The sequence below is a fragment of the Onychomys torridus genome, chromosome 17, assembly GCF_903995425.1.
Source record: "Onychomys torridus chromosome 17, mOncTor1.1, whole genome shotgun sequence".
Classification (NCBI taxonomy): Eukaryota; Metazoa; Chordata; class Mammalia; order Rodentia; family Cricetidae; genus Onychomys; species Onychomys torridus.
The window spans coordinates 35,090,377-35,104,441 of NC_050459.1; the positions used below are offsets into that span (position 1 = coordinate 35,090,377).

Consider the following 14,065-nt stretch of genomic DNA (forward strand, 5'->3'; position numbering starts at 1 on the left):
GGACCCAAGATAAAAGTAATTTATAATACATAGCATTTACACATTGAATGCACGTTTTTGTGAAAACATTTCTAGCCTTATGATTTTATTCACCTAAATCTATTCCACATATGGAGATTTCAATAGATATAAATAAATCTTAATTGTAATGTCTAACTTTTTTTTATTGGTAAGGAATCAGAAACAGCCTGAAGAGGAAGTTGAAAACATCAAGACACCATGGTTATATGATCAAGAACGGGTAGTAGAAAAGCCACTTTTCAAGACTGGATTTGCAGTGTCTGCAGAAAAAGCTACAAATAGTAACCGCAAAAATCAACCAGATACAAGCAGGAGAAGACGCCAGTTTGATGAAGAATCATTGGAAAGCTTTAGCAGTATGCCCGATCCCATAGATCCAACAACAGTAACTAAAACTTTTAAAACTAGAAAAGCATCTGCCCAGGCCAGCCTGGCTTCTAAAGACAAAACTCCCAAATCGAGGAGTAAGAAGAGGAATTCTACTCAGCTGAAAAGTAGAGTTAAAAATATTGGTAAGTTTTGAGATTTGTTGAGCATTATAGTATAAATACAAGAAGTGTTGGGCTTCTTAATTTGACATGCTAACATTTTTATACAGCCAGATGTACAGGTATTGTTGAGACCCACTTCAGTCATTTTTTGGTTTTTAAATTCCTAAGTAGCATTTCATGTAAGTATTTTAAAGCATTGCATTTATTCTTTGTGCTTCTTAAAATTTCTCATTTCTTACACACACACACACACACACACATATATATACACACATATATATATATATTATATGTACACACACACTCATCCACCAGCTTGTTTTCCCTTCCGGTGTCATATCCTTTTCTTTTTCTTTTTTTTTTGATAACCTACTAATTCCAGTTAGTGCAGCCCATATGTATATGGGTGTGGAGCCATACACTGGAGCCCAGGGAACACTTTCAAAAAAGAATGATTCTCTCCCAGCAGCTATCAGCTGTCGAGACTCAGCTGGGCAGATGTTCTTCAAATTTTATGTTACTGAAAAATAGATACCGAACTTTTACTGTTTTGTTTTTTTTTTCCTTTTTCTCTTTTAGTAGTGTCATACCAGGGCACTACATTGAATTTTAATCAAGTCTTCTTCTTAGATTCATGATGAGTCTTTAATAGCCTTCTAATTCTTAATATAGTGTTGGTTTGGTTTTTGGTTTTGGTGGTGGTGGTGGTAGGTTTGTTTTCTTTTCTTCTCTTTTTTTTTTTTTTTTTTTTTTTTGTTTTTCGAGACTGTGTGCCTGTCCTGGATCTCACTCTGTAGACCAGGCTGGCCTTGAACTCACAGAGATCCTCCTGTCTCTGCCTCCCGAGTGCTGGGATTAGAGGCATGCGCCACCACTGTCCATCGAAAACATGGAATTTTAAAGCTCATGTGATAATAACCACTGTGGTGGAGTGTGATCTTTTGAACTTACTATTTTCCTTGTGTCTGTATTGCTTTCTCTCTATTCAAAAAATAATGACTAAGCTCCAAAGTTACAGGAGGGCAGTAGTATCAACGGCCAGAACTACCACATTCACCACACTTTCTATATGCCCCGCTCCACGTTGTTTTTAGTCCATAAATGAACCACTTTTAGAGCAGGCTTACTTGAAGATGAACTGTGCTTCGTTGAATTTGGTTACTGATATCAGATTCAAGTTCCCTTTAGAGCACTGCTAGTGTACTCGCTTTTAAAAAGTAGGCTCTTCTCTACCTTTCTTAAAAGTTGACCAAAGCACCAGATTTAAAGCAGTTTTTTTCAGTTAAACTCTGGAATGTTGTAGATAAAGACCACATGCTTACGTTGGTTAAACCAGAGATCCATTCAGGTAAATCATGCTAATTTTCTCCGAGACAGACCCTATGAACAATCACATAATTTTTGATTTCTTAGTTCATTGTCCCCACAAATATTCTGATACATAACTGAAGGAATGTGAGCAATTTTTATTGTAACATTCTCTCATTTAGCTAGATAATTTGATGTGCTGGGGGGCAGTACTCCTTAAACTTCTTAAAGTTTCATATGGACTCCCATAGAATACTGTTTTAAGTAGAGATTCTGATTCATCTTGAGGCAGGATTATTGAGAGTTCAAGGTCAGACTAGGCTACCTACTAAAACCCTTTTTAATAAACAAGCAGACAAAATACAGATCCTGCTTTAGTTGGTCAAGAAGAAATCTTTATTGTTGTGAAACCCCTTTATTTCTTTTTTAATTATGAATTTTCTCTATTCCTGAGAATTTCATATTCTATAAAATGAAATATCAAACAACCCAACCCCATTTCCCTCAAACAACTGCCCATATATTCCCCAACATGTCACCTTCCCAACTTTGTCCTTTTTTTCCTTTGAAAGAGTCTAAAATTTTTTTATTTGTGACAAAGAGTTGCACGATCTCTTTCACTGGTAGATGGCCTTGAATAATCCATTCAAGAAAGGTTGTTTAGTCCAACTTTATGAAACCTGTGTCCTTTGCATACTAATGGAATCACTGCGAAAACTTGTTCAGTTTATATTTCTGGATCAGACCGTAGTTGGTCGAGTAGGCTTGAAAAAACACAAGAACCCTGCCTAGAACTGTGAGTAACTCTGTAGAGCTGCTGGTGACCCATCTTGCCTTCAGATGGCCAACGAGGGAGAAGACTGTCTTTTTTGATACCCCACTAAGTCCAGTTAGTGTTGCACATATGGGTGGGTCATTCACTGGAGCACAAGAAGTTGCCAGTGGAAGGAAACACCTTCAAAAAGACTGAGTTTTTCTCCCCCAGCAGTGGTCAAATGCCAGTTACTCCTAACAAAGGAGGAGTGAGGCCTGAAGAGTACCTCTCCCATCTGTCCATGCCAGAGTTTGGCTGGCTTGATCTTGTGCAGGGTTGCTTTATCTGCTGTGGATTTCTGAGTTCTGTAACCGTGTCATATCTGGAAGACAGCTCTGGCCCTTACGTTCTTGCTACCATCTCTTTTGAGACCTACCCAGAGCCTTGGGACTTAGGAGATGCTGTTGATAAAGACACTATTTAGGACTGAGTACTCCGTTTCTTTTCAGCATTTCTCACCAAGACTTAGAGCATCTTACATCTATGGATATAAACATAGACATTTAGAAGGCAATTTTACAATGACCATTTAGAAAAATAACAGTAGCAGGTTCAGTTCTAGGGCTTAAGACCTCTGAAGCCTTGGGATTTTGATCAAGATTATAGTACCAGGCATGAAATTTCCTCAAATACTGTCAGTATTGCACCAGTGGGCATTCCGTCGGTATTGTGGCATGCAGGATCCAGCACTGGGTAAGATCACAGGTGCCTTTTCTCTCTCAGCAACCTTCATGGCTCTGTCTGGCATTATGAAAGCTAACCAAAACAAAGAAAGTTTCCTCTGTTGGACTGAGATTGATACCTCTATGGCCTACAACCATAGTGTGTGCTGTCTTCAGCAATAGGGTCTTATCATGGAGTTGTGGTGGGTGTCTTAGGGTTTCTTTTTCTGTGATAAAGTGCCCTGACACCAGAAGCAACTTAGGGAGGGAAGGCTTTAATTCAGCCTTCAGTTGTAAGCCATCGTGAAGGGAAGTTAGGGCAGGAACCTGGAGTCAGAAACTAAAGCAGAGGCCATGGAGGAGTGCTGCTTACTGGCTTGCTCCTCTTGACTTGCTTAGCCTGTTTTCTTCTAACTTCCAGGACCACCTGCCCAGTGTTGGCATTGTCCGCAGTGGGCTGGTCCCTCCTATATAGTCATTAATCAAGAAAATGACCAAGAGACTTACCTATAGGCCAACTGAGAGTCTCTCTACCCAGATGACCCTACCTTGTGTCAAGTAATATATAAAAGTATATCAAGTATAAAAGTAATCAACACAGTGAGTAACTGAGGATAGCCTGTGGTATTTTGTACACCTTTGGAATATCCCTGACCAATAAATCGTAGGGAGGCATCTCCTGACTTACATTGCAATTTTCATATAATAATTCATGCCCTCTGGGAGCTACATTGTCCACCAGTGCAGGGTAATTCCATGCAGACATTTCTTTTTGTTTTTGAAATTAGCGTACTAACATGGTTTCCTTCACTTTGGTTAATTCACAATCTGTATCTCCTATTCTACTCTGTCCCCACCTCCATGCTTGCTTAGTCCTTTACCTCCTCCCCTACTATACCCTTTTCTTCTTTCATAGCACATGTAGTCTACTATAACTCCAATTATATTTTACAAATGGATTTTGAGGTAGTAGGCTTTAATAGGGCTTCCCATACCCCCTTCCTTTGGATTGGCCTTCCTTACAACCCCTTGGTTTTACCCATGCTCCCCAAGCCTGTCTATTCCCAGTAGCGTCCTTGCCCAACTCCACCTGAAAAATGCCCCTTTCTGGCTTCCTCTTGTGCTCCAAGTTAAACACACAAGGGACAAATGATTTGGAGCTAGAATTTGCATGTAAGAGAGAACATGTGACATCTGTTTTCTCCACCTAAGCTACTGCACTCTTAATTCTTTTTCTACTTCTTTGCATTTAACCTGCAATCACGATTACATTTTTCTTTACTGCTGAGTAGTACTGTAATGTGTTCTTATCCATTTGTGAGTTGATAGACAGACGGGTGATTCCACTTAGTAACTATTGTGGAGAGAGTGGTAGGGAACATTAAAATGCAGCTGTCTCTGTAATAGGATGTAGTCTGTTGAGGATATGCCTAAGAGTCAGATAACTGGATCAGATGGCTATTTCTAGGGGTTTTTTGGTTTGTTTGTTTTGTTTTTGAGAAACTTCCCAAATGATTCCCAGCATTGCTATCCAAGTTTACATGCCCACCAGCAGTATATAAGAGTTCCCCTGTCACAGCGTCTGTACCAAAATTTGCTGTCATTAGTACTGCTGATTATGGCCATTCTGTTTTGCCATATATATGGTTCAGCTTTTTTATGTTAGGGCAAAGATTGTTGTTCTGATCTTTGTACTGTCTTCCTTCGTGTGTAATTTTAAAAATATCTGCCCAAATAATACAATCACATTTGTTCAGCTGGCATTCACTGCCATCGTTAAGGCCCCGTTCCACAGCAGAATCAAACAGGATAGCACTAAAATTGATTTATATATGACAGAATCAAATTGTTCAAGTACATTCTTGCTTTTTAGAATATAAGCCATTGATAAAGAACATTGACATTTATAAGCTCATTAGAAATATACAGACTTTTGGAGCTAGCCTGTACTAAAGAAATCAGTATACACTGTACTAAGACTCCAGAACAACACTGAAACAAAGTGATCCAAGAGACAGTTTCATCTTTAGCCATTTTATAGTCCACTGGTGTACTACAGAAGTGAGTCAGAAAGTTCTCCTGTTTCATTAGAAGCTGTGAGGGTGGAAGCATGCATGTTTTTTTTTTTTCTTTCTAGACAGCCTTCCACAGAGAGAGGATAGATTGTAAGTGAGAATGGGCCGCATAGCAGCCCTGTGTTCCAGGAAGCTGCTAAAGAGTGGGTCAGCTCCTCCTTGAGTGGCTGTTTGGATATATGCAGGCCTTGAGAACGCCATGGCTGCTGCCTTTCCCGACACTGAAGGCATCAGTAGAAGTGCTGCTGCTTCTTGGAGCTGCTCCAGTCATGTGGAGTCCAGTGACCAGACAGGAGAGAGATGTGAACAGACAGGAGAGATGAGAGCCTCAGAGTGTCACGTGTACTCACGCGTTCACAGTGCCGTCTCACTCGGCCAGTGTTAACATGGACTATTAACCTTTACTAATTCTGCTGTTCCCCTTGAAGAAACTTGACCTGCTTGCTCACATCTGTAATTGAAGTTATTTGAGAGGCTGAGTCTGGAGGATTGCAAGTTTGAGGCCAGCTTGGGCACATTGTGAGATACTGTCTCAATAACAAAACAAAACCCAACACAACCCCCAAATGCCCTAGAAATAACTCATTAGTCACACATTAGTACCTTAACTTAGAAATCCAGATCTTGGATAGGAAAGAGGGCTCATCAGGTAAAGATGCTTGCCACTCAGCCTAGTGACCTAGGTTCCATCTCTGAGATCCCCATTGAGGAAGAGAGAACAGATTTCCTAAAGTTGTCCTTTGACCTCTACAGGCTGACACAGCTAAACATATACATAATAAATAAAATTTAAAATATAGTATGAAAAATAAAAAGAAACCTAGCCCTTGCCTTTAATCATTTTAATTTGGGATTCATGGGTCTTTTTCCTCCCTTTGTAAATATTATTTTAAAATTATTTATTATATATATATATATATATATATATATATATATATATATATATATATATATATATTATTCTTATTCTCTCTTCTCTGTGTGTGTTTATGAGATAGACAGACACTATTGGGTCAGAGTCCCCAGGTAGATGCACTGTGGCATATGTGTGAAGGTTAGGAGACAACTCCATGTCATTGATTCTTTCATTTCACCTTTATATATGCTCCAGGATCAAATTCTGTTTCCCAGGGTAACACAGTAAAGTGCCTTCATGCTGAGCCACCTCTCTGGTCCCTCCCTCTTTAAAAAAAATTTCTTAGATTGTTTTAATTTACATATATGAGTGTTTTACCTGCATGTTTGTGTGGGCACTACATGGCTGGTGTCATTTGAGGTCAGAAGAGGCCATTGGATTCCCTGGAATTGGAATTATGGATGGTTATGTGTCGTCACTGTGTCAGTGCTGGGAACAAACCCAGGTCTTCTGGAAGAGCAACAAATGTTCTTAGCCACTGAGCCATCTCTCTAGTCCTCTACTCTTTTAAAAAATATTACTCATTCTTGGACCCCAACACCAACTCCCCTTTCCTACTCTATCCCCAAACGCATCCTTCTTCCTTCATATCCTCTTCTTTTTAAAAAAAAAAATGTTTATTTTTATTTCACATGCATTCATGTTTTTCCTGAATGTATGTCTGTGTGGAGGTGTCAGATCTCCTGAAACTGGAGTTACAGGCAGTTATGAAATGCCATGTGGGTGCTGGGAATTGAACCCAGGTCTTCTGGAAGAACAGCCCATGCTCTTAACTGCTGAGCCATCTCTCCAGCCCTTTTCTTCTTTTTTAAAACAACTCACTGTATTGGTTATTTTTCTATTGCTGTGCTAAAACACCGTGACTTAAGGTGACTTATAGAAAGAAGGGTTACTTTGGGCTTAAGCTTCCAGAGGGATGAGAATCCATTGTGGTGAGAAAGCAGCAGCCATAGCAACTTGAGGAAGAAGCTAAGAGCTTATTTTCTGTCTTAAACTACAAGCAGGAAACAGAGCGTGAACTCAAAGTAGTGTGAGTCTTTAAACTCTCAAGAGCCTGCTTTCAGTGACATACCTTTTCCATCAGTGACGCAGTTTCTAAGCTCACACCCAAACAGTGCCATCAACTGGGGTTCAAGTACCAAATGCCTGAGATTATTGGGGACATCTCATTCAAACCACCACACTCAACGCTCAGTGAATACAGTTATTACTGGCTGTGTTAAGCATAGGTGTGGGGCCAACCACTGGAGCGTGAGCAACCTACCAGTGACTACTCCCTACTCCAAGAAAAGTTCCTCACCCTCTCCCAGCAACCACCAACTGTCTATAGCTCCTCAGTGAAAGTGGAGCCTCAAGAGTCCCTGTCCCATCAGTGGTAGATGGTTGACTGGCTTGATCTTATGGGCAACATATGCAGGTAGCTATAGCTGTTCTGAGTTAATGAAACTATCATGTTTAAAAGACAGCATTGCACAGTGGTCCTTCCAAGTCTCTGGCTCCTATAGTCTCTCTGCCTCCCTGCTTGGGAGACTAACAGATGTCCCATTAATGCTGAACACTTAACAGTTACTTTCATAGAACTTCAACCTATTGTGAGCCTCTGCATTAACCTATGCCCACTGCAAAAAAAACTTAACTGATTAAAGTTTAGAGCAGCATAAATCTATGGCAATGAGCATAATATTTAGAAGACAGTTTGAGAACATGTCCTTTAGCAAAACATTGGTAGTAGGTTCCCATGTAGGGTCTATAATCTTCTGGTTGCGGACTTTTTGAAATAGGTTTACAGTACCAGGTATGAATTCCCTCTTGTGGAGCAAGCCTCAAATCCAGTCAGAGATCAGTTTACCCCATAACACATTGCCACCATTTTACCAGTGACTTCAGGTGGGTGTTGCAGCATGCATGGTCCACCACTAGGTGGGGCTGTTGATGGATTATTTTCCTCCCCACTGGCCTGCATAGCATCTTTAAGCACTATAAAAGCCAGAAGGGAAGAAGTTTCCAAGTCAGTTCCAGCTTAATTTTACCATGCCCTGCATCCAAAATGTATAATGTCTTTAGTAAAGAGAATCTTATCTACTTATGATAGACAGCTATTTTCCCTCTATCTTAGAGTTTCTATTGCTGTGGTAAAATATCATGACCAAAAGCAACTTGAGAAGGGAAGGTTTATTTCAGCTTACACTTCCACATCAAGCCCATCAGCAAAAGGAATCAGAGCAGGAACTGATGCAGATGCTTCGGAGAAACTTCACTTATTGGCTTGCTTAGTCTGTTTTCTTTTCTTCCTTTTTTTTTTTTTTTTTAAAGCATTTCTTTTGATTTATTTATTATGTATACAGTGTTCTGTCCATATGTATGCCTGCAGGCCAGAAGAGGGCACCAGATCTCATTACAGATGATTGTGAACCACCATGTGGATACTAGGAATTGAACTCAGGACCTCTAGAAGAGCATCCAGTGCTCTTAACCACTAAGCTATCTCTCCAGCCCCTCAGTCTGTTTTCTTACTTCAACCAAGACTACCTGCTCAGTGTTGGCACCACCCATAGTGGGCTGGGCCTTCCCACATCAATCAGCAGTACCTCCCAGATTTTGCTATAGGCTAGTCTTATGGATACAGTTTTTTCAGCTAAGAATCCCTATTTGTAAATATGTCTAGATTTGTGTCAAGTGGATAAAAACCAACCAGCATATCCCTCTTCGTAGCATCTCAATTGTAGGGTATTTCTCTCTCTCTCTCTCTTCCTCTCTCTTTGAGGGGGGCAAGTTGACTGCATGTTTCCCTTTGTAAAGTACACAAAGAGAATTTTGTATGTATCCATAACCTATATTTAATTTCAATTAGAATTCATTTAATACTTCTCATGTGATTCAGTAATAAAGTCAAAAGTTTAATTCCATTTTTATAAATCTTGTTAGGTTAGCATACTTACTTTTCTTCAGAGCAATTTGTGTTAATCAAACGATCATATGTATGGTACTCATATCATTTTCCACGTACTTTTGGTAGACATTCCCTTTATTAATGGACCTGTTTTATGTGACTAACAGTAATAAACTAGCCTTTAAGAGAACTCTTCCCAGTAAGTTTCATTCAGAATGAATAATTGTGACTGGACGTCATCCTGGAAAAAAAAGTAAAAAAAAAACAGAAACTCAAATTTGAGATTAAGAAATCCTAACCTAAATTATGTCCTTAAAAATAGAAGAGGTTTGAAAGCACAGAAGATGTGGCAGAGACAGCACAGCACTTGGCACTCACTCGACATCGTGAGAGCAGCTGCTCTGGTCAGGGGACGCAGCAGTGAAGGTCCTGCCTTCACTTGTCTAGTCTTGAAGCTGTGGGAGACAAGGTGCGTGCAGCCTCTCCTCGGCCCTTCTCGTCTGCCCAGTAGTGATCTCCTGGAGACACTAACAGGCAGAGACACTAGTGAACAAGACAGGGTTTCTATGTGTATTCCTGTATCTCAATATGTAGACAAGGCTGGCCTCTACCTCAGAGATCTGCCTGCCTCTGCCTCCCAAGTGCTGAGATAAAAGGTGTGCACCACACTGCTCAGCTGTGAGGTATACTCACAAACACATACACACAAACCAATCTCAGTGTAAAATTCAAAGGTAAAGTGGCTAATGCAGGAAGTTTGCTACAAGTTCAAAACTGTGTATCAAAAGAAAAAGTAAAGTATTAGCAACTGCTAATATATCAAAAGGATATTAGACAGTTGACTGTATAATTTCAGAAACATTCTCATGATTTGTTACCAGAAAATCTGTATTAAAAGGAAAAAAGTCATATTCATCGTGGTAGGTTAGATTTGAAGTCATTCCTAGTGAAACAAAATAAAGCGAGTTAAGGACAACAAAGCCATTCATTAGTGCCTATTGCACTGTAGAATGGAAACACTTCACAGACATTTCTGTCAGAATGGGGAACTAAAAAGGGACCCTTTTTTATTACCAGCCTGTTTAGTTTATCTCAGGACCAGAAATAATTGGGATAACTATTGGTAAAGAGAAATATTTGTTTCTGTTAGGTTTTTTTTTTTTTTTTTTTTTTTTTTTGGTTTGTTTTTGTTTTATATTAGGCAATCCCCAAAGATACTGGAGAAAAACCAATGTTAACAAGGTAAACGAATACCTGGGAACTGAATAAGTGGGCACACACTTTTCTTGTTAGCAAGAAAAGTAGTAGGTTTATAAAAAGCTATTTATTTTGGATAATATAAAAAAAGATTAAGTATGAAAACATAGCTACTTCTGAGATAAAAAATGTATAAAATTAAATATAAGTTTTCTTCAAATTAAGTGTGTTTATTTTTGGTCTACTTTGCATTGCCTTGGGTTATTTTGAAACTGACCAACAAAAAGGCTCTCATCGTATATGGAAGGATAAATACCTAAGAGTGGTCAAGAAAAGAAGCTAAGTGGGGTTTGCTTACCAAATCATTGAACATACTGTACAACTTCTGTGACCAAAAGAATAAAAAGGACTTTGGAATAGGAACTAAAACAATGTCAAAAATAAGATACAGTAAAATATGAGGGTTAATATATTGATCAAGATAATTGATTTTAATTCAGGGGGAGGAGGATAGATATAACCATCTATATAGAATGAGATGGAGTTGTACCACATAACAATGAATATGAAGTTTAAAAACCTTAGGAAGAAAATGTAGTAGAGTGTTTCTGTTTTGTATTTCATAAAATTGAAAACGTGTTAGGTTGGAGTCTGGAAGAGAATTCAGATCTGTGATTTCTCTTCTTAACTGTACTTTTAGTCAAGGTGTTCTGATGACTATTAGAAGATAAATAAACTGTTGGAATTGATTCTTGTTGCTCCTCCTTCTAAGACATGATTTTCTATTGTGTTCATGCCAGGCTGTTACAGCACTCTGAATTGAGAGTTACTTGTACAATTTTACTGTGGGAATGAGCTTCCCTTCCAGTCAGGTTAGCTGCAACTGATAACAGCTGTCACCTTTTTTACCCGAGGGTGTGAGAGTGCCAGTGTGTCTAGCACATGGGAGCCTTGCAAAAGTAGGAACAGACATTCAGCCCAGACTGAAGAGCCTGTTCAAGCAAAATTATTCAGCAGAAAGAATCATGAACAGCTGGAAAAAATAATAAAATATAGTAGGTCTGCAGAAATATCTTCAGGTATGTTCCTCTTTTTTGTTTATTTTAATCCAAGGAATTCACCTTATTTTGAAAAGCTATACTAAAGCAAGTTTTAATAATAGGCTTTCACAGATTTCTGTCTCGTGAAAGATTTTCATCATAGAAAATGTAAACTAGAAATACTTGTTGTTGCTGTGATCTCTTTAATGTTTCTGACACATTAAAATTATTTTAAAACAAATCATTGATATTAATATGGAATTCCTAATTGAAATTCTGAAAATCTTACCTAACTAGGATTGATATGAAATCTCATTACTTCCTTTCTTAAAACATATGCTGCATCCTGCCTGTGCTAAAGTGTGTGTCCCTTAATATAACATATGTGACCATCAAGGAATTGGTTCCTTTCTCACGCTCCTCTGCCTTAAACTCTTTTCTTTTAGCGATGCTGAATTAGAGCATTCCCATGGCTGCCATGTTATCTGTCAGCTTACCAGTCATCAGCTGTTATCTTTTCCATATCACATCCATCCCTTTTTTATCTCCCCCCCCCCAAGCTCCTTTCATTCTTAAATAAAATTTTAATTCTGGAATCTCAAAATTGTATCTGAGTCGAAGATTAGCCAGCTTTCCCTTTCATTTCCATTCTTGCCTTGTATGAACCTTTTCTATTATCTGAGTCACAGGATGTAGTATTAAATGATTTTAGATGTTTGTGTCATCTTTTTGAGTGCTTTGGTAGCAAATAACTACTTTTGTATTTTTACACTGAATGTTTGTATAATACATGATAGGTGGAACATTCTCTGCAAGTGTTCATTAAATGGAGTCATGGCTGTCATCATTTTAAGTCAGCACCAGTAAGTTAGTGATTTACAAAGAATAGGCACATCTCACATACATAGAAAGAGCTGGTAAATATAGATTTATAATCTCATTTGTCTCCTTTGGTGAAAATGATCTCAGCTACCATTTGTATCATAGTTACTACTTACAGGTTTTTTTGTTTCATAGAATTTTTCACCAGGTCATTTGAGCCTCATAATGCCATTGTTTTACTTCTGTTTTTCAGTTGTGGAATTGGGAGATACCTGTTTTCTTCTAGCACTGTTAAAAGGCTGGCAATATGAAATTGTACTTTCTTGTAAAATTTGGTAAATGATGCCCTTACTTAGGATATGTTCTTTGGAATTCACCCTAAGGGAGCAGAAGTGAGAAAAAATTGAAGGTTTAGTGTTGGCTGAACAGTCTAATTCCAGCTATGAATAAAATGTAAAGGAAAACAAGGATAGAAGGAAATATATCAAAATATTTGCAGTGGTTTTATGAACTATAAACTCATTTATGTTTTCTGAAATGGATGTAGTAGATAGTTGTTAGTTTTGTAATTAGAATAGAAACTTCACCTTTGCTTGTATTTTGAAATGGCTTTCTCAAGCTCATATTGCTAGGAGTTAGTAGCACTGAACATTTTAACTGTAAAGTACAGGGTTCTTTTGGAAAAAATAATGATTCTATTGTACTGGACCCCACAAAATTTTTAAATTTTCATCTCCTGTCACTATTTTTTACCCAGCAGTGGTATTGTCAAAGAGTTGGGTGGGAGTTGAGAAAGGACACAAAATTGAATGGCTTAATAAAAATTAGTATTATTATTTCCACGGAAATTTAGTATCCCAGACCTTATTGTCAGATTTAAAAAAAAATAGTAAGTTCCGGCATGGTGGCACATGCCATTAATTCCAGTGCTCAGAGGGCAGAAACAGGCATATCTGTGTGGGTTGGAGGCTAGTTTTGTCCATATACTGAGTTGTCTACCAGCCAGGGGCACATAGTAATAACCTGTCTCAAAAAATTATTGAATTTTGGTGAATTAAATAGTTTGAGTGTAAAAATATGCTAAATATGCTACTCATTAATACTCTAAAAGACATGTTTTTCATTTACTGTGCTCCTAATATTTTCTACATTGTTTATTGATGCTTGTTGTAACTTGGCCTATAACATGCTAATTAGAGTACAGCACTTACTGCTATTATTGGATTATGCTTTCCTCTTCTCCCACGGGAATTATAGGAGTGTCAGAGTGTTTTTATACTCCCTCTCCTCAAAAAAAAAAAAAAAAAAAAAAAAGACAATGCTTCACTGTGACTGTCATCATTAGTCACAGCAACTTTATAGCAGAATTTCTTTAAGGAGCTTACTTCCCATTTTTAAATTTAAAAAGTATGTTTTTTAAAACAAAATAAAGTTCTGTTTGCTTATGTGTTTATGTACCACGTGACTGACTAGTGCCTCTGGGACTGTAGTTCTAGGTGGTTGTGAACCACCACGTGAGTGTTGAGAATCGAATATGGGTCCTCTTAACCACTGAATCATCTCTCTAGCCCATCTAATGAGAATTTTCCAAATATAGCATTTTCTTGCAATAGCATGTCACTGTAGGCAAACATTTTTAATTAATTGATTTTTCTCATTCACTTATAAACGCTTTGTGTTTTTACAACAGGTACACATTTTATGTTCATCCCGTGTCTATCCTTTCCTCCAGCACATGCTAAAATGCTAGAACAGTCTAGCAAATCTAACAGAAGTACATGTGATGAAGCACCAGGTAGCAGTCTGCTTAGTTCTGGTGTCCATGGTTT

The 14,065-nt window shown here is 38.2% G+C and overlaps 1 protein-coding gene across 17 annotated transcripts in view; it reads left to right on the forward strand.

Annotated features, from left to right (window-relative positions):
• Positions 1 to 14,065, forward strand: part of Pcm1 (pericentriolar material 1) — a 96,560-nt gene that overhangs the window by 58,418 nt on the left and 24,077 nt on the right. For 7 of the 17 annotated variants that reach the window (XM_036166599.1, XM_036166597.1, XM_036166598.1 and 4 more), the window contains 2 exons: positions 175 to 533; positions 11,268 to 11,453. In XM_036166599.1, the coding sequence (XP_036022492.1) occupies positions 175 to 533; positions 11,268 to 11,453 (545 nt within the window). The remainder of the gene's footprint in view (positions 1 to 174; positions 534 to 11,267; positions 11,454 to 14,065) is intronic. The other 10 variants (XM_036166600.1, XM_036166605.1, XM_036166606.1 and 7 more) reach the window with 2 other exon arrangements.